Here is a 21787-nt window from a genome sequence, read left to right as displayed (position 1 = left end):
CAGATTTCATCATTGTTGGTAGGCCATGTGGACATATGTGCAATTATCTATGGAAACTTCATTTCAGTCTCCGGAGCACTGTTATCTTTCACAAGCACCATTTTGCTGTAATTCCTAATAATGGCAACCAAATCCAGAAGAAAACATGACTGACTTTAATTGTTCACCCAGATCAGGCTATTAAAAAAAAAAAAAGATTTACAAAACTAATTATGGCTCAGCAATCTGAGGAAATGATTTAATTTCTAAAGCACACATCCTTGCACACTGGTAACGGTGTCTTTTATGTTACCTAGATTAATTTCACCCCATTCTATTTAGATATATACTAATTATGTCTAAATTTCAGCTATTAATAACTAACCAGCCACAAAAGTAATTGGTTGTATACTTCTGAACTCAGTCATCTTTCTTACTGATTCTGCTTGGCGCAGTTTGGGACTTCAAAATACTAAACAGTAAAAAAGTTATCTTAAATGTTAATAACATCATAGAGGTAAACAATAGTCAAAGTTTCTGTTAATATATGGTTTTCAGTGATAACCAGGAGTCAAACACAACTGCAACCAGTTGATCAGTTGACTGACTAAACTCTGGTCATCATGTTTCTGGCACCAGAAATGTGTTTTCTATGAATACAATTGAGGTGCGTATAATTCATTAGAAGCAGAGCCTCTAGAAGATGGGCTTTCTTTCCTCTCTATCATCTCCTCACATACACACACCTCTTTTTCACACATATATTTGCAAATTGCTTTTCTCTTTATAACTCGAAACTGCAAATTAAGTATCAGATTAAAACCTGGCAAAACTCCATGCAGCCTCCACTGGAGTCACTCTGAATTTTGGTTGCTCTGGCTGGATAAGGCTGTATGATTAAAGCATCATCTTTGGTCAGGGCTGCACAATACATTACCTCTGTTTTTCCTATCATCGAGAATCAGTTTATCCCTGCAGCTGTAGGTTTTGCTTTTAGGGAAATACAAAGATCACAAGGAAAGTTACAGCCAGACCAGTGCTGCACGTCAGAGCTCACAGGTGGGGTGATGACCCAGTTTATTTATTTATCTGTTAATAGCGTGGAAACAATCAATCACATCTGACATTTTCCTTATTCCGTCTTTGTAATCCAGCATTCTTCCCCGTGCTTCTTGTCTGCCTTTGGCTGCAAGTGCCCAACCATCAGTGGCACTAGCTGGCACCTCGCACCTCCCCAGCTGCCGGCAGCAGGACTGATGGCCGTGGGGAAGGGCCAGTCTGCCCGCGCCCCTCTCCCCTAGCTGGGAGCACCAGGGGCCAGCTCCTCCCGGGGGTCAGAGGGGGCTCCAGCCTGACACCCACTGCGTTTCAAGCAATATAAATAACAGTCACCGAGTTGCACTCGGGACAACGCACTCAGCATTTTGAAGCCTTTGAAGAAAAGGGAAGGGCTTCGATGGGTTTGGGGTCAGGGCCCCAATGTTTTTGCTCGGCATCACTGCACGGCTCAACGCATCTGCAGAGTTGGCGCGGTATTATAGCAGGACAAAACCACTGTTAACTTCTTATAACGGCATTACTTTATTGCTAGGGTTTGTCTATCAAAAAAAAGGATCACATTTGTAAGTTTTGTTTTTCGCAAGAGCTGAAACAAACAAGATTTTTTTTGTTAAACAAACACAAGCCTCATACAAAACAACAGAGCTGATGGGTGTTAATCTTGCCTACTAAATATGGATCCCATCTGGAAAGGTGAGAAAGCTCTAGATCTTCCCCGCTTCTCTGCCAGGGAACATGACTACTGAAAATCCCATTCCCTGGACAGCTTTTTTCCAAAGGAAAAGAATGGTCAGGAGAGATTTATCAGCCAGATCTAAGCATGCCAGAAGGGTAGGACTCCAACCTTCATGCATCTGTCCCTCTGAAACTTTGTGTACAGAAATATCAGCGATTTCTTGATCAGTTGAAACCAAGTAGAAACAGCAAGAGGGTGAGACACCCACATAGGCAAGTAGAGTTTCGACATATAAGGCAAACTAAGGAGAGGCCAGTTGCCGAAATTAAGAATAGTTCATCGTTAGTTAAATCACGAATGAAAAGAAAAGGGACAAAAAAAAAAAGGAGAATACGGTCTTTCTGCCATTTTGGAGGAACAAGAGGCTCAAATCCCAGGGGCTGAAAGCTGGGCTATGGCACGGCCTGACTGTATTTCACGTCCAGTATGTGGACGCTTTTCTAAAAGGTGTACATAGGGCAGACTGTATAGAAAGAAAAGAAGGAAGGACAGTGCAAAAATGTTCCGTCAGTCATGGTGCTAGTCACGGACTTTAAGAGATCATTAAGGATAAATGGGACTTAATGATTACTGATAGTGATTATTTACATGCAATAGCATCACAGCTCTGCATGGCACTTCAGAGGGAAGTTAATGGAAAAAAAGGCAGAAAGAAAAACCCCAGATCCCTCCCTACAGTCTGCAGTCTAATTTAGACAAATGTAGAATGTGGAGATAAAGAAATGAAACTTAAAGGAAAGAATTGAACTTAAATTCAGTATGCAATGTAAATGAGGTGATGAGAATGAAGAGCTGATCAAAAATTCCCAAATATGATATTTCTTTTCTGGCAAGAAGACACAAAGATAGATAGAGACCAACACCATCTCCTCTACCACCACCTCCGGCTCAAGGGAACTGCCAGGCAGAAGATGGGTAAGCGTTTTTGGGGTTGCAAGTCTGATGACAGGGCAGTACGACCAGCACCCAAGCATCTGGCTGAGTGCCAGCACTCCTACCTTGCGCTGGAGAACCACTTTCCTTTGTGTTTTGCCTGGTGCCTGGTATTTTCCAAGAAGCTCCGTTTTGCAATTCTGCTGAATAAAAACTTTTTTTCTTCAATACTGCTAGAGGCGGGTAAGCGCTACTATGAATTCTGCTTTTACACGACTTCAAGACAATCGATTTCACAGGTATTATTTACTCGGTGTGCCCTGTGGTGGGTGCGATGTTCCAGCTAATTTTCATGATGAGCTCTCAGTAAGTAAAAACACCAGTCTCGCCATATGCTATACATATCGTTAAGCATGCGGATGCACAGAATCTAAGTTTGTGGTTGCTCTTCACTCACAAAACATGTAATGGGTATCTGAACTTATTTTAGGTATTTAGGGTGGCTGTCCCTGAAGAGCAGTGTTTTGAACCTCCCGGGCTGTGTCTGTACCTACCCCTTTGGGCCATGCCCCAGGACCCAGCGGCTGTTTGACCAGGTCAGGCACTTGCTGTGGTGCACTCTGGTCTCAACCAGCACATACCTCTGAATGGATAACCAGGTTTGGAGACAGCTCTGGGTAACACCCTAGAGCTGGGAGATAGCTAGGACACGCATCTATAGGCTGGGCCATGTCAATATATAAGATTGTTTCTCAGTCTTTCCTGCTCTAAAGAATTACTGAAGAAAACTGCACGGCCACCTTGCACAGTGCTGTTGCGATGGTTTTCATTGCCCAAATCCTTTGCTTGCATGAGTTACAATGTGTGTCTACAGCGTAAGGGTTTTTTTTCCCTGGGTGGTTTCTGGGATCACTTCCCCATGTTGTGAGCGGTGCAGAGCTGACCCATGGTTACTTGGTTAATTTTGTGAAGTCCTTTTTAAGGCTTTCCAAGGCAAACTACAGCTGCTTTTAATGCCTGGATTTGGGCGGAGGAAGCAAGCACAAGGAATCCATTCCCTCTGCACTGCTCTGTATTTCCAGGAATGAGGAAAGGAAGGACAGTGCCGCCCACAAACCCTGGCGGACACAACTGTGCCTTCATGTAGCTTCATCTGTAATCTGCATGTGTGTGGGCATATATGTATTTCATCCATGTATTTTACAGACTTGTAGAAAAATAATCTCTCTGACCTGACTGATGACTTTTAAATAATTCTCCGTAGCAGGCGCTGCAGGAAGAAAGCCCAGTGCCCCATTTCAAGGTCTGATTAAGTTGTGCTTGTATCGGCTCGGCGGGGATGCTCAGTCTGCTGAGTCCCGGTAAAGCAGGCTGCAGCCCCCGACCACCATGAGTCCCCGGTCTGCCCACTCAGCTGCCCGCCCTACCCACTCAAGTGCAACATACTGTAATGATTTATTATGGTTACTATTACAAATCAATGGATTTTAAGAGTCCATCAACTCATAGACAACCCGTAGGTCTCGGCTGCATACACTGAGCCTGCCGAGGGGGCAGCAGGGGAGGTGCAACCTTTCTCTAACGAAGGCACAATGTCACTCTTGGCTCCTTTCCCAGTGAGGTGAAACACTATCCCCATCTCTCTGGCTATAAACAGTAACCGTATGGGTGCTGGGAAAAGCTTTAACTCCTACAGTCAGCACAAAAAGCAGAGGAAACCAGGCAGACCGCTTTCCTGAGAAGGATCAGCCTACGGGATTTCAATAAAACTGGTGTCCAAAGGGAGACTGAGTGGATAGCTTAGGCTCTGTGTTGTATCTCAGCTTGGGGGAGCACAAGTTCACGCGCTGCCCCACCGACACCAGAGAGAGATCAAACCCTGGGCTGCGACACAAGAGCTCGCGAGGTGTCGTTGCAGTGTGCAAACTGCATTCCCTGCCAAGACACTTATTAGCACAAAATCTTTGGCACCGCATATAAATTTAGTTAGTCCCTAAGCTGTGATCCAATTACTTTGAGAGGCAAGGTGATTTTCTCTTCTTGTAGAAAACCTGCAGCCTGAATCTATGGATACAAGCACAATGAGCCCAAGAAGCTCCACGGTTTAGAGATCACACTTGTGTCCTAAATTGCTTCTACATTATCTCTGGGAAGTCTCAGTAGATTAAGGCCTAATTGCACTCTAGTTAATGTGCCTGATGGCCCTGTCAACACCCGTAAAAAGAAACTTTGAGTTTTATCATTTGATTTTGCTCAAAATTGCATGTTTGTGACAACCATACCTGGGTAAATGCCTTTTTTTCTTTGTGCATTTCTCTGCTGCCTCTTCTCTTCAGGGAACTCTGCAATAGAAGCAACGCTGAGTTATTGATAAGCTAAACATAAAGCCTTCAAGTTTGGCAGGGCTCACCACTATAAAACTAATTTAGGAGAAAGCAAGAATATTATCCTCAGCAGCTGGGGATTTAATTTTTTGTAATAATCACTAAAACCCAAAGATGATCAGGGCCTTGTCAGTGAATTTTTCAATGCACAAAATTTCCCACCAAAAAAAAAGGAATAAAATTAGTTAAAAGTTCACAGAGAGAAAAAACCCACCCTCTTTTCTTCTCTGGACCACCACAATTTTTGGCAAAACTTTCTTTTTGCATGGGGCAATGATTTATGTTTGATTAATCCAGGGCAGAAGTCCAAGAATGTTACTCACAGTGGATGTGAAACACATTGTGGAAACCTCAGAGGAAAGCAACCCCCCAAAAAAAGAGAAAGACATGCATGTTTAAGCTATGTGGTGCAACATTATTGGTTAATCCGTGCTAGCAAACATACCGAAGACCCCAGATAAAGACCAGGTAATTCTCCAGGTATTTCTGAATTTACTTTATAAATGAGATTTGATTGGCTTTGCAAATCTTTATATCCCTTTATAAGCAGGTTTGTTAAGACATGGAAATGATGTCATCACCACTGCTTGGTTTTCAGAAACCTCTCAGCACCCAAATGGAAAAGCACAGCTCTCCTGAGAAGTGGGAGGTGGAGCACCATCAGGACGTTACCAGTGTTTGCACTGACTTATGTCTCAGGACCAAGTTCAAACCAGTGCGAGCTGGGTCTATTTAGAAAAGGCATAAATTTGACTTTCGCAGGTTGAAGTATCAGGGGGGAACAATAGGCAAAAAAAGCGGGAAGCTAGAAACTGCGGAGTCATTTGAATTCAAAGCTGGCTGTATTGCTTTGTGCCCAGAGCCTGAAGGCTGATACTCCTCAGCAATCACCCTGACATTGTGGCCTCTTTTATTTACGACTTCTGCTTATACTTGCTCTGCGGGGGAGAATTTCCAGCTGAGGCGAAGCCCGGGCTGTCATGGGCTTGTCCACAGCGTGCCTGCCCTCTGGCTCATGCGATGGAGCAGCGTGCCCAGACCAGCACTGGCTCCCATGTCCAATGGGCTAAATCCCGGTCTCTGTAGCCCAGCATTGCAAACCATGAGCCCAGTGAAGAGGAAGGGAAAGGAGGGAGAGGCATCCTGTTAATTAGCTAAGTCCAGTCTCGTGCCCGGCCGTCAGCTGGCAGAAAACACGACCTGAGCTTGGGCACAGGCGCACACACCCCATTCAAATCCTAACCGAAAGCTTTCCATGGCTTTGTGGTTTCTGACTGTTAAGCTATGCAGCTACTGCAAATTATAATTATTGCACACTAAGACAAATCTCTCCTTCTGCTCTTTGTTATACACAGTTAAGTAGTTAAAACCCATTCATACACGGCACCATATGCCCAAGACATACTCCAGTTTGTTTTTACTAATCTGCTCTCTACTTTAATCCAGTGATTTCCTATAACTAATGAAGCTGAGTAAGAGAAATGTTTTTTTCTGGATACTGAAACAGTTTAATGAAAAAAGACTTCAAACACTAAAAACATCATATGAAAACCTGCTACACAAGCTTAGCCAGGATAAACAGTTACTGTTTTCTCTGTGTTTTTTAAATGTGGTGTTATTCTGGAAGCAGATATGTAACCGAAAGCAGCCACCAGTCAGCATGCCCTGGCGTGCAAGATGGGCCACTACGGTTGAAGAGATACAGGGCATAGCCCTGGCCCTCGCACTCACTGCTTTTCTGTATGACTTCAAGCAAGAGTAGCTTGAGCAAGAGGAGGTTGTCTGGTTACTGCATTTGATTTGTAAACCCTTGGAGTCACGGATGAGTCTACCAATTTCTGTAGAGGCCTCAATGCACGATTGTGGCAAACAGCTACCAGTCATGCTAGAAATGCAAAACCTTGTGTCAAATCCTAAAAACCTCTTGCTCTTACCTACAGGCAAAAGGTTACACTTAGACACATCCAACTGGAGAAGCTAGGGGATATAAACACATGGGCTACGGTGTGCAAGAGAAAGTAATAAAGCCTTTGCTCTGTTGTACAGGATAATACTTGGAAAATAAGGGGAAAGGAATTAAAATTTAGGTAGGAGACATGGATCACAGGCTGAGAAACAGGCAGGTAGTGATCTGACTTTGGAAGCTCTAAGCTCCACCCCTCACTGAAAAAATGGATTTCACAGATCCAGACTAACAAGTTTTTAACACATTGCCCTAGATGGGCCCTCGCTTTAAGCATTTTCACACTGTCCTGTTTGGATTTGTGTAAGAACAACGTTCTGATCAGTGCTCGGCTGGGAGATGCTTTGTATTTCCATAAGGCAGAGACTCAACCTTAGGCTGAGTCTGTCCTCGGTGTAAGAAAAAGAATGGGATATTTACCTCTGGGGGCTACCGGTGGATTACAGGGAGAAACCTCCCTCCCACGTGTCAGTGGAGGACTAGAAACACAGGCATGGCAACAAGGGACTGCCTGGCCAAAACCCCCTAAGCCCTACATGAGAGCAAGGAAAGATCTCCATTTCACCACTGTGGGACCAGGCTGCACGTGTGTACGAAACACCAACCAACATAGCTGACATTTCAGTAGGACTAAGGGCAGAGAGTGCTGCTGCAAAAAGAAGGTGGAACGCGCTATAAGCTTAAATGATTTTAAATGTAAAATAGTGCAATAAAGAAGCATTTCTCTTTGATGTACAGGAGATCGGCATCAGAAGCTGGTATGAATTAATGCTAGAAGGAACACTTCTATACTACTGTTTATACCCAAGAGATCAACCAGGATTGGCTGTCTACCAAAAAGTCTTTCAATGATGGTTAAACAAGATTTTATTAGTCCTTTGGTTAACATAGTCTCTTAGGAAAGAGGTTACTCATCGGACATTTTCTACCTTTACAGTTTCACTGCAGTTTGTCGCTGTACCTCTCGGCTACCAAGAAGAGCTAATATATGGGGGTAATAAATTGCTCAGTGTTTTAAAAGTTAAACTTCCCAAAAGATTATTTGATGTAGTGACTACAGTATTAACAGCAGGAAAAGACACAATTATTTTCACTTTCCCTAGGAGCCTAGCATGGACAGTAACAGATAATTTGTGCTTTTCAGTGAATTCCATTTTTAACAGGTCTGAGAAGAGTCCTGCAAACTGAGCAGTGAGAGCGAGACTACCCATGTGGGGAACAGCAAACAGGAGTCAATGCACTGGAATTAGAGGTTGAGCAAGACATGGAAATAAAGTTGGAGTTAAGAGCAATCATACATGTAAACACATGATATGCCCCAAGTTTTCATACTGAGGCAAGCGCTGAGTAGGATGAGAATAGAGCTGCGAACAGGCGGCAGTAGAGAAAGGCTTGGAAAGTAAGAAGAGAGAACCAAGAGTCCCTAAGAGCTGCCAGCCTGTCACTTTATTCACTGCTATTAAGAGGAGCAAGTCATTTTGGGTGCAGTCTGGCATATGCAGGCAAGCGTGGGCTTGCTATCATACGTGCATCAAACTGAACTTGCGAAATCAAGTAGTCAGCCATTGAAGTGCCAATGTCTGCAACTTAAAAACAGAGAGGCTGGCTTGGAAAGTCCGGCCCTGAAGGCAATTTCCATCGCTGTGATGTGTGAGGAATTATGCACGAGCATCACTGGGCCTTATGAGCCGTATAATGTTCCGTGTGCAATGATGGCTTGCTACCAATTGCTTTGAAATGGATAATCACAATTTTCATTTGCATTCATTAGAAAATACTGCCTGTGAGAGATCTGACAGTACTTTAAAAAAAAAATATGCACAAGTGACCAAATCCACTTGCTCTAAATACAGCAGTAGGTGAAGCAGACTGCTTTCAGATTATCGGTATCTGCAAGGCTAACAGCTTCAGAGTTGCACATTGGCATTTCATAATAACAGCTAACTTCTTGCTAGCTGTTGAGCCTCCTCATGTTCAAGAATGAACAAAACATCCAGAGTGACATAATCTCTGCCCCACAGTATGTGACTCATTGGGAGATCTTGCCAATGGACCAACTCTTTCACAGTGGTTACTCTCCAAGAAACACCAGTGATTTAAATGAAGGTAATTCTGCTTGGCATGAATGTGAATCGGAAGAAAACCAGATCCACTTGTAACAGATGGTCAGAAGGTGGATTTATCCCCAAGTGATGTAAACCAGCGTTTGTTAACTGCATTGCTAATCACTGCTCAGGAACGCCTCACTGCAAGTGTTTTCCGGGCACTGTGCAGGACCGCATGGGAAGATTGTGGCAGAGGATGAAAAAAGCAGGGGATCTCTGTGCTCCTTCTCTGGCAAACCCCCTCCATGCAGATCCAGTTCTGCTGGCCACTGCATGCATTTTCCACCTCAACTTTTTGCAGCTTTGGACTTGCCAGACCCTGACATTGAGGGGGTGCAAGATTCCCCTTCATCTCTCTGCTTCAGAGCTACCCCCGCTTGCCCAGTCTGGTAGATAAAAACAAACCCTTTGTGCAGAGCTTTGTCATTCTCAAACCACTAATGAATAAACTCTTTTAACAAGTGCACCACTGAAAGAACGTGACCCAGACCAGTTTCTTTACGATGGGAAAGGGATACGTACGCAGGTTCCAGCTATCACACTGCAGCTTTCTGAAGTCTCCTTCCCGGTACTGTTACCTGCCCATTTGGTGAAAAGGAAGCATTTCCCATTTCTGTAGCAACATCCCTTTTTTAAATGGTAGGACAGGGTGGCTTTCTTAAGGCCTAAAGTGTCTCTAAATTCCAAGTATCCAACTGAAGTTTTGCTTTGCTGCCATCCCATGCTTCTGTATTACAAAGGCTGAGCAGTGAAAGTACGGTGGCAGCTTTTTCCATGTGGACTCTCGTATGTATCTACAGGATGGTTAATGGAACTGGAAAATACAATGAAATTCCAATTGCTTTTCAATTGCTGTAGGCCCTTGAAAAAGATATCTCACCAAGCCCTGATAAAGCTGGGTTTGACGCAAGTGATCTATATCTGCATTCATTCTCATGTGTGTTTCATTTACTAGAAACCTCTAAATACTGTGATATTCATCATTCACATGACCTAGCAAAGCAAGCTATGTCTGAAATATCATAAGCATTACAGTTCAGGATAAAAGCCATCCCTTGAGTAAAAGAACACCAAAGCACACTAGCTTTCAGCACCAGCTTAGATTTCCCTAACACTGCATTACTCTATTGTGAATAGGGGCTTATGAATAGGGGCTTTGGAGGAGCTTCTTTCTTTTGCCTCTTACTACTAACACACGGCACCGGCTGTCTCTCACGGCTTCCTGGTGCCCTTCACGTGCAGACTGATACTGTTGTGATATTAGCTGGCTTGATGTTTACAAATAATTTGGTGTGACAGGTCTGGGAGCGTGCTGCGGGGAGGGAAGCAGCAGGGTTGCACCCGCTGTCTGAAGCCCTGGAAGGTGAGACAGCAGCTCTTGGGCAGATGGGAGACAGCTGGGCTGGCTCAGCGTTCAGCTCACAACACACCATTTCACTTAATATTTGGTCAGTGGAGGCTGACAAGGGGACCTGAAACCAATATAATAATTCTTATTAATATGATAATTACGTAATAATTATAGTAATAATTGGTAAAAAAATATAGCCCAGTGATGTAATAATTGTTATTAATGTAATAAATGAATTCCTGCAACAGACAGCTGAGATCCTAAACTCTAACAGGTGTGTATCACTGTCTTATGCAGTGCTTCTGCCCAAACACTTTTCTTAATAACCTCTTAAATTCACTAAGAAGTATTTTAAAAGTCCCTGTCTGTCCTATTTTGTTAAGACACAAAATATTCAAATTACATCACGTGTCACAATATATAAAGAAAATTATAACACACTGAGACCAGACTTTCCTTTTTTTTTTTTTTTGGGTCCTATTTCAGGTGAAGAAAACCAGAAAGAACCCAGGTCGGTCGCTGCAGACAGCGCTGCTCCTCCCCCTCCTGCTACACCAGTGCTGTGTTTGCACCGGGAGCAAACACGTCCCTCCAAGCCTTGTCACCCCTCCATTTGCACAGCTATTAAACGGGAGTTCCCCACGCTGTGCCCGTCCCTCAACCCCCACATCACAGGCACACTTGCTAACCCTCTGCTGTGGCACCACCTCGCTTCCAGCCCCTGCACCGGAGGACGAAACCACAGCCGCACATCCCTCGCAATCCTGCCAGGCGGGAGCGGCAGCAGCACCGACTGGCAGCAGGGGGTTGCTGCCAGGCCTCTACTTCTCCATCTCCCACCATGTTACGCCCGTAATGCCCATGGTAACGTGTGCTAGCTGGGACCGCCCGTCCTCCTCTCCCCGCCGGCACAGGAGGCAGGAGCAGCACCCCAAATTCCCCTACATCAGCTGAGCCGCAGTCACTGAGCACCAGCCCGCTCCTGGTCCCTGCAAACGGGCCATGAGCCACGTCAGCTTGCACCCCTTTCGGAAAGAGCTTGTTCAAGAGCTGGGCCTAATCTGAGCGGTATGTGCTGCGCTGACACCGCCTGAGCCCTGTAATTACCTCGTTAGTGTTATACCGTAGCAGACAGCGCGTGAAAAAAGCGCTGGGTGCTACATACACACAGAAACAGACCTCTCCTGAAATGGCTTGCCAACGGGAATAGTACTCGTCCTCGGCCACAAAACCCTACATAATGCTACATGCCTGGTGCCTGTAGCCCAGGCCAAGCTTCAGCATGCCGAGAGAGAAATAGCATCCCTCGCCGGGAAGGTGGGTGCCCAGCCCTGCGGCCAGTGGTGCAGGCTGGGGCTCTCTTCTCCGCTTCTTGGGACAAAATAGGGGTTGCAAAAATCCCGGAGAAGACGAAACAACTTGTATGACTTTTTTAAGCCTTTTTTTGCTCTCGTGACGGCACTTACTGCAGCAGCCTGGGCAAACTAGACAACTGCTAGAGAAAGCAAACCCTTGGAAACAGCCCCCGACATACCTGCTCTGCCATCCACCATCCACGTCGCACTGCTCGGCATCGCCCACATCGCCAAACGCTAAATGCAGACTGCCTGAAAACAGAGATGAACTGCCCTCCCCTCCTCTTCCCCCTGAAAAAATGCTTTACAACCCAAATCTTCTCTGAGGGACGGCAGCAAATGTACTGCTGCCATGTCACAGGCCTTTCAGTTGGGAGCTGCTGGCGAGCAGCCGGCTGGGGCTGGCTTTACAAAATTGGACTGCAGGCCAGGTAGTGCTCAGAGAGGGAATTAGGAGTTTACATTCCCGAAGGAAGACAATATGAGAGCATTTACTGCTGATCAATGCACACCCATCTTGGCATTTCCTGTAGCACAGGCGATCTATTACAGGTATAATTGGTTTTTTTCCCCCAGAAGAAGACTAAGAAGGCAGTATATGCATAGGGATAGATAGCCGCTCTCCAATTGCAGAGATAGAGCCCGCTCATTCTCTGCCACCAAGAGCATTTAGAAAGCAATGCTACATAGCTGGTGGTCCCAGTATCAGGGCAGCCTTCAGCATACTGGAGAAACAAACTGGAGAGTTTGACAGCTATGGGACAAAGCAGTTAGACATGATTTGGACAGTGCTGGTAAAGGAGAGGAGGGAAGCTGAGCAAAGCCCCAAGCTCGTACTAGGTCAGGAGGTTACTGCAGCAATTTATGGCACTGGGAGAGGGAGAAAACACACAGCTCTGCAATCTCTGTAGTGTTCAAGGTATAGGTGTAAAGAGCAAATGTCATAGTACCTAAAAAAAAAGAATATTTTTGGATGTCTTTTTGCAGAGAAAGATATTCAGAGCTGCACAACATCTGCGCTTTCCGCACTAATAGATCAACAGCCACAGGATTGTTTTTCACATTGAGGATGGAAAGAAGAATTTTCCTTGAGCAGACAACTATAAGTACAAGCATATTCAATCTCCCCTGGATTAGAACAACTTGCTGCTTCTATAAAGTATTAAATGAAATTCTAAAGAAGCAGCGAGATTAAAGGCCAACTGCAATGATCCCCAACGAACATGTCCCAGATAGTCTTTGTAATCCTCGGTTGCCCGTCTATTATTTCACAATTTTAAGGACACTGCACTCTGACAAAGGAGTTTATAAAAATAGAGGAAAAAGACAGCAAATTCACACTTTGGTAGCTGGTAACATTTTTGAACCTCAGATAGCTGCTACCTGTGACACACTTTCCTACATGTCATTCAACGCACAGAACCATTTACTGACGGGTGATGGGTCACTTCCAAGACATCCATATTCAGCAAGCCACAGGAGTCACAGTTCAAGCACAAATAAAGTTAGTTCTGTTACAATGAACAAGGCCATCAATTAGAGGAATGAAATTCAAGCCAGAGGATAGCACTTGCAATTAAGAAATGGTGAAGCCCTGGCCAGGGCAGGCACAGGTGACGAGAAGGGGATGGAGCTCCTGCAAACACACCAGCCTGCTGGAGAGCTGTAGCACACGATGCTCCAGGAGCAGCAGTGCGACATCCACCCACTCTCCCAACACATTCTGCAGGGCAAGAGTTACCCTCATGGGAGAAAAGTGCTAGGCTACCCACAAGCCAAATTGCAGCTGGAAATGGCCAGGAGGGAAAGAAACTGTTAGGAGACAGTATAATTGCAAAAGTCACATTTCCTTAGTAAAACCAGCCTATAAAGATGTGTCAGCAGCAACCCTGTAAATATCAAATGAAAAACTCTACATGATGGATATAACTTCACAAAGATGCGCTTGGAAAGGAGTATGACAAGCCCAAGCAGGAACATAGTGCTTTAAACACTAAAATTAAAAATGCACAGAAAAATTATAAAGGCACTACAGATGTTAACAGCAAAATATTCCAGTGTGAAGCATATTTCTGAGGAGACCCTGATCTGGGTGGGTATTTGGGTTACCCTTAACCATTTTGCCTGCTCCTGGGGCTAGGCCATGACTGCCTGGGATCACGTTCCCATTGCTTGTGGGAAGCTGGGGTGACTGTAAGTGTGCAAGGGCTGCGCTGTCCCGTGCTGCTGCTGCTTTGAAGCCTAAACAAGCTGCCTCGGCTCCTTGCTGGGATTCGTGGTCCCTGCCTCTGGATACGGAGGGATGCTCCGACCCCGAGGACCAAAGCACAAAATGAAAGGCATGTTGTGCATTACTGGATCTTACGTGGGGAAGGGAGATGAGGAGAGGGTCTTCATGCTCTCAGGCCTCTGAGAGCAGCTCCTAGGGAGACAGGTGAAAGCGTGGGGTGAGATAATGCTTCTTGGTCTGCTCTGTAGCTCCTGGGAAGGACAGACGGCTTTCCCATCCCTCGGTGCAGGAGCTGACCACCCTGAGCCTCCCCGTTGCAGTGCCTCAGTGCTTTGGGGTGCTGGTTTCTGGGGAGGCAACGGCGCTCAGCACCTGCCCAAAGGAGGAATTCACGGCTTCAACTTTGTTGGTATTCATCCCTCTCTAAACGCATCCTATTTGGGGCCTAACTGCTGTACACTGTTTGCATACAGATTTGCTATGAAGCACAATGTTTTATCTATTTTTCCAACACAGAATAGAAGAGAGAAAGAGGATGACCCATTTATATTCCCTTAAACCAGAAAAAGGATTAGTTTCCAGACCACTCAAGTAGCAATAACCCAAGGCAAAAATCTTTATTCAAGCAACATACTGATTTTAGGATACATGACTAAGGGACTTGGATCATCACTTCTTACTTTAAGTTGTTATATGAATGAAACATTACAAAAATGGATTAGGACATCTTTGCTCGGATACATGCTTTTTTTTCCTCACTGTATATTATTCCTGCATTTTTGTTTAGTCTAATTCATAACTTCCAACTTTCATCACTCCTCTTGACAATTTAGCCTATGCTTTAAGTATTCCTCATAGGGGAGGATCTCTCATCTCTGAGAACTTATCCCGCTGTCCTCCTCTCTGCCTCTCTTGCTAATACCTAAGCAAGCACAAGAAGCCTAAAATGGCAATATAGGTGCACATGTTTTTTTCAAATACAATCATTATGCCCAATAACACCGCACGTTTCCATTCCTCTGTGTGGGGTGAGCTGTAGGCACACACCCAGGGCTGGTTTTCAGGAGCTTCTTCTGCATAAGAAACCTTGTACCCTCCAAAAACTGGAGGACCTACCAGAGCAGCGCAGGAAGGTCACCGCAGCCACGACTGGCCCTGAGCCAAGGCAGCAAGCAGGACGGGACTGTGTCTGCACCACGTTAGGCTGCTTGGGAAACTTCTCTTCTACTGTTTCCTAACCTTTCGAGTGACTGAATTTGTAACCCTAGGCACGTTGTACACAGTATTTTTATTATGATAATTATTATGATAACAAATGAAGATTGACAGCACTTGGGTTTGATGGCTTTCTCTCAAAGGCTATAAAATTATGCCCTTTTCTTCGTACTTTTATATACCTGCTGTAAAATGTGCGTTTTGCTGAGAATATATACAGCTCATCAATGAAGTGGCAAAATCCCACTCCAGCTATCTGGATTGTGCTGCTGCACATTCAGTCCCAAATACAGAATGAAATACGAAAAAGGTGAGCAGCACTGTCGACTTTACAAGTCCCTGAAAGCTGATGCCAGTAGGTGTGTCCTCAGTTGTAACCATGCACCAAAACACATAAATTAAAGGGAAGAGCTTACTGATTCCATTTGCACAGCTTGTTGATGCTGGTGCCTAGTAAAAGAGGTGTCTGAAGATGATTCGAGAATCAGCTTCTGAAAAATCACTTTTAGACAGTACCTTCAAAGTCCTTCTAATATCTGGGCACTTCTCATGCCGAAGTACATCAGAGCAGGAACATCCTCATGTGCTTTGTATTTGATTTGCCTACTCCAAAGAACCTCTTCATATGTGGAAAGCTTTGCAAAGCACTCAGGAAGAGCAATGGCGTGCTACTGCTGGGGACTGCAGGCTGGGAAAATATTCAGGGGAAGTACCTTTTTATTATACTTCTTGACCAAAAAGAAAAGGAGGCATATTTTTTTACTATAAATCAGCATATGAAGTACAGGGATTTAACCATATACAAATGGCTAAATACCAGATACCACCATGGAATAAAATTCTGTGCCAAAATCACACCAATCTCCACTTTTTAATTTTTTTTCTTGCATTTTTTCAAAAAATCTCACATTTTCATTAACTTCAGTAAGGCTTGGACTAAGGCCTCAGGCATTGTAAGGCTCTCATTGTCTTCTCTAAAACAGAAGTTTGTAGGAGACTGGACAGCATACAGGGGTTGCTGCAGAGAGGCATCTAATGGTCACTAATCCACGACTACTGTTGTTCTGCTGTGATTAAAAGCAAGGCAGCAGGGATGCCTGATGAAAGGACATGATCAGGTCACGTCCTGAAGCCATACCGAGTCTGACAGGCGAGAATACAAATCTAGGATTATTTCACAAAGCCTGAAGAAACAGCAAGTGCAGGTTTGTTAGGGGACTTGATAAACCTTCACCTCTTTTCTCTGACTAGCAAAGCAAAAAAAAAAGGGGGGAAAGAAAAAGGAAAAAACTCAAACTATCTAGCTAAATATTCTTTCTCTACCATTGGTCAAGGCAAGGGTTCCTAAAAAGCTGTTACTCTCCTGGCAATAACAAAATGGAAATGTCTGAGCTACATCGGTGGATGAGCTTTTGACCTGAAACATGGCAACTAACAGCAGAATAGGCTTTATCCCAGCCTGGGTGCAGAAGATTAATGACTATGAATAATATGTATGCATCATGAATAATGACAGCCCAGTGGAGGGACTGCCAGAGACCCGCAATTTTTTTAGATCATTATTTCTCAGATGACAGAAACTATTACAATGAGGAAATACATGCACTTTTCATTTTTCTAATTAAAACACGAAAACTGTTTCTCTCTACCACTTAATTCATTGCTCACTCTTTCTTTCTGTGTCCTCAGCCACCTGGAAAAAGCAGCTCTTCACAGGTAAGCTGTTTCTTAGCTGAGGGCCCACCTGTCTCAAAGGGTGCTGCAGTGTCAGTGCTTAAAGTAAGGGCACGAATAGCTGCCTTAAGGATTCCCACAGCAAAAGAACCACATAATTTCAATTCCCAGTGGTCCTAAAGCATGTGCGCTGTGATCGCTAGCTGGGTGCACACTCTGCCCACTGACTGATAAAGAAGGGGAATAAAACCGCTTATGGGACTGATCTTCCAATGCGGCTGCTGATTAGCAGCAAAAATTTCATGTGATCACAGTTTTTGTGGAGGATCTTGATAAAATATGCATTTCCATTCTGTTCTTAGAAATCTCGGTGTGGGGTTTTTTTGCTTCTTTGAGAAGCCTGAAGTCCCCAGACCTTTTGGCAGCTATTTCCTAAGATCCTGGCAGTCTTGACACCGAAAACGTTGGGAGGTAGACAGCGAATAAAACCACAGGCAATTAGCAGCCGGTCTCAACCAAGACATCACTTCCAACCCTTGCTTTTCCTTTCCTCACTGCCCTACCTTGCCAGGCTCCCAGGAGCTCTGAAGGGAGCTATGAGGCAGGCTCTGGATAAACAGAAACAGAGAAGCATCCGCTTTTTCTCCCAATAAATCTCTAAAGCATGGCAAAGCCCAGGTCTCCCTCTCCAGACACTGATTCTCCCCCACCTTTTGCAGTGTTTTGCCTCTAAATGTAAAGCAGGAGGTGCAGTGCCCTTGTCCTTACAACTGAAGGAGCCTCACACGTGTATATTGAGGCTTTTTTTTTTGAGAGCCTCATGGTGTGCATTTGGCACAAGTTGCTACACACAGTGCATCACAGGAAGGTCAGACCCCACATATTGGGATGGGTGAGTGAGGAGTGAAAGCCCTCAGAGATGCACAGCATCTCTTTGAAAAAGACTCCCCCCAAAAAAAAGAAAAAGAAAAAAGCAGGAAAAAAATCAGGCAAAAGTTTGCAGTGGACACAAATAGTTTGGAAAATATTGACTGTTCAACGCTTGCATATCTGCAAATTCACTAAAGGGACATGAAGTTATAAAAACAAACAAAAAAAAGGAGCTCAGTGAAACTTAGAAACCTTCACCCCATGTGCTCATGTGCTCTCTCACACAGATGTGCACATACACACAAGCATGCACCTTTCCATATTATTTCTCCATCAGACAGCACCATCACAGCCAGGCACGCAGCGCTATCCCTCTCCCGTACACACACGTCCCCGTGCTACTTGGCTCACCAGTGTCAACGCTAGAAAAACTCTTCCTGACCACCCCAAATGCCCTGAACGACACCCAGTTTCCTAATCTGGCTTCGTTATTTTCTTTATTTTGCATATAACTGAAGTATGAATTTCTAATGCATTTTCATTTACATGGGAAAGTTGGAGAAATTTGTTTGTGCCACAGAAGGAGACAAAGAAACTTGAAGCAAAAGTAGATCTAGAGTTAAGCAAAATAAAACTCTAATTGAGATAATTATTTTTAATTACTTGGAACTGAAACTCATTTCGATGAGTCCTCTTCAGACTTTGCCTGTTCATTTCCCTGTCAACATAAAAATGGCAGGTTTTAGCCAAATAGTCTGCCCTTATAACAAAAACTAAAATGAAAATGTTTTGCAACCTTAAATTCTAAGAGGCATAAATTATCAATTTTAGTAGAAGGCATATACTTATCTGAAATCTCCTCCCCCTTTTCAGATAATAAAACTACTCACACTTTAGGAATAGCAAATGATTGATTCTGACTGGTGCTTAAAGAAGATACTTCTTTTTTTTTAACCTCGCTTTCTGCCACTGGGCTCTGTACAGCATTATGTACACTCTGTATCACTTGTTGCTATGATTCCAGCAGTGCCTTGCAGATACTGCAAGATGAACTAAGTAGGCTCTACGTTCCTTCCAAATGATTCAGCAGGGATTCTCTTGAAAAATAAAACTTTTTTAACACCATTCAGCACTACTGAGACATAAAATAAAAAACTTTCTACCCCCAAATAAGGCAAAAATAATATCAAAAAAATAATAAAAAAGCCCCACTCACAACCAAAATTCAATAACCATTTTTATTTCTGCAGAGCAAAGTGACTCTATAGTATTCGCAGCTATTCAGGCTCCAAAGTTGTGCTGCACGTACTGATGTGAGTGGTTCATTATTAGTCATGCAAGGCATCCCACTGACCTCACTTCAGTACGAACTGCAGAATCACAGCCCTATTATGGGCAGGCCCAATATTTATGCACACTTGTCAGATTTCACACGGCTCCTCTGAATGACATGCTCTCCTCTGGCCCTGCTTTTCTTCTCTTTAGGCACTTCTTTCTTTCCTCTGCCCTCTAACTTCTATGTGGCTTTTCATAATAAGTGTGAATTTAACCAGGGAGCCTCTTCGCAAACTCACATGTAAGACTGTACGGTTCTCACAAGGAACGCTAGACATATTCATTAAGACCCTGGGCTGAAATTCAGTCACACAATAAACTTGCAATGGAAGGAGTCTCGCTGGCCAACACTAAAGAGCTGAGCCCAGGCTAAGAGCTGAGGGAATGGAAGAGACTTTTAAAACTTTGCAATCACTGTCTGCAAATAGTCTGCTGAAAATACTCCAGGCTACCAGCTGATCGTAGTTCCACTAAACATTTTAAAAAGCAGCTTTGACAGGCTTTCCTCTGAATCAATAGCTCTTCCTCCTAAATTTTTATGGAAATAGTATTCTCCATAGAAGCCAGGGGACTCTGATTTTCCTAAGAATAAGGCTTTAATACCAAAAGTGTTGGAGATTGGAAGCAATGCCAGGTGTCCCTGCACGCTGCGTGGAGGGAGCGATGTCCCCACCGCTGCTGTTGCATTAACACATTCCCAGGGCAGAACAGCACTTCTGGATATATTTCACAGCAAGAAACTATGCAGGGTCTAATGCGGGAATAATCTGCAGAAGCAGTATTTTCCTTTTGGCTAGATTTTAACAATGAATGCAAATGCATATAGGCTTTTATAGTCTGAATGTTTCTATTCAAATCTTTTGATTCAAAAGCCTTTCTGAAAACAGAACCTAAAAACCAACCAGTCCTTTTCTGAACCACTATTCTGTGTACAACGGTGCAATAACATCACCTAAGGGGTTACAGTTTTTAACATCGTCGCTAGCTCTTACATTTTTACTTGGCTATTTCAGTCTTTTAAAAATGAAAACAGAATAACCTTAATGTAGAAAATTCTGCAGTTTTGAGGTGTTTCTTAGGATGCTAGCTTGGTAGTATACTGTCAGATGGCTGCTCCCAGATTAGAGATAGGCTGGTATTTTCTGCTCTTCTGGAAATTTTTTAATTTTGCAGTTTTGTTTCCTTATGATCCTACTGTTGCTTTCCTATCTGTCAGTGTTTCACCACAGAGAGATTAGCTGAAATTTCAGACTCCATTGAAGTCTCTTTGTCCTCTCCCACATGACGCGTTAGCTGCACATTGCAGTACCCCAAACAAAAAGGGATAACTGGCAACAAAGTGGCCAGCGCCCACACTGCTGATGCAAATTTCTCCAAACCATGAGTTTTAAACCTCATTGCTCTTGGATGTTTGTGCCTACGTGCCTGGATCTTTGCGCACAGTTGTAAAAAGTTGCTAAATGAAGAAAAGATATATTGGTTTTTCTCTTCTTCCCTACAATTGGATATTTATGATGGAAACAACCCCTAAAATATGTAGGCTTTCTAGCAGAGCCTGGAAGAGGCTGCACAGTCAGCAAAGTCCGAAAGTTCAGTTGCAAAGGTCAGGCAGACACATAGAAAAAGGAAGAAAAATGTCCTGAGACTACCCCCACTTCGAAGCAGAACAAGCAGATTATTCTGCAAGAGAGGTCACGATTTTGATTTCTCTACAGCTCTATTTCTACCCCACACAGACAGACAACTGAAGCAGCAGATGCAAGCAAGGATGTGGTAAAGAAGAATGCTGAGTTCTAGTTTAACACCACCAATTTTTGTATCACCTAATTTCTGGACTGCAGTTTGCTCACATATGTACCTCAGAGGATTGTTGCAAGGATTAAATCTTTGCAAGGAATAATCTTTAAATCTGGGTTTTGAAAAGATCTGCATATTATGTGTAGAATAACAGCTATAGTTAAGGTCACTTGATTACTCTCCAGGCAATAGAAATTAAAACATCAGCTGATAGCTATTGTGTAATTATCTTACATTGCATTTAGAAAAACTCTCTTTATTATTCTGGGATAAAATCTGTGCACAATTTGGCATAACTTAAAAAGCACACAGGTATTGCAAATAAATATACCTCAGATGATTTCACAGTTACACAAATAGCAGTCATAATTTATTCTTTGATTCTCTTTGATGTTCCCTGACACTGAAAACCCATATGTCATTTCACATTATGGCAGCTATCCTGGAAATGAGCCAAATTCAGCATCGGTGTTAATAGGTGCAACATGGCATAAGCCAGCCACAATACAGCTGCTGCCAACAGAGATGAAGTTGGTTCAAAGCTCTGTCAAACCAGGAACATGCCACTTTTACAGTCAGTGTGTGCAGTTCTGCTCTGCTGTGTAATTCTATGCTGCTATCTTCTTAAATGTGAAGCATTAAATCAAAGAGAAGAGAAAAAGTAAAAAATGCAGTATAGATAAGAAGTTCCCCACAAAACACAATGGCCAGGTTTATAGCTCTAAGGAGCTACTTCTTAGCTGTGATCCTAAAGTCAGAGCCATTCAGATCTCCCTGTTGTAAGCTCTGACAAAAGACAAGGACCTTCAAAAAGAGAAGTGTGTTGAGTTCAGCAGAAAAGGCTGCCGCTGATATGATGAC

The 21787-nt window shown here is 43.7% G+C and overlaps 1 protein-coding gene across 3 annotated transcripts in view; it reads right to left on the bottom strand.

The window, feature by feature from the left end:
* The window catches only part of MTCL1 (microtubule crosslinking factor 1), a 110790-nt gene that overhangs the window by 47997 nt on the left and 41006 nt on the right, over window positions 1–21787 (bottom strand). For all 3 annotated transcript variants that reach the window (XM_050891484.1, XM_050891486.1, XM_050891483.1), the window contains exon 4: window positions 4930–4989. In XM_050891484.1, coding sequence (XP_050747441.1) covers window positions 4930–4989 — 60 coding nt within the window. The remainder of the gene's footprint in view (window positions 1–4929; window positions 4990–21787) is intronic.

Source organism: Gymnogyps californianus, chromosome 2, assembly GCF_018139145.2.
Source record: "Gymnogyps californianus isolate 813 chromosome 2, ASM1813914v2, whole genome shotgun sequence".
NCBI classification, from domain to species: domain Eukaryota; kingdom Metazoa; phylum Chordata; class Aves; order Accipitriformes; family Cathartidae; genus Gymnogyps; species Gymnogyps californianus.
Note: the sequence above shows the minus strand (reverse complement) of the source record. Positions and strands in the feature narration are given on the sequence as shown.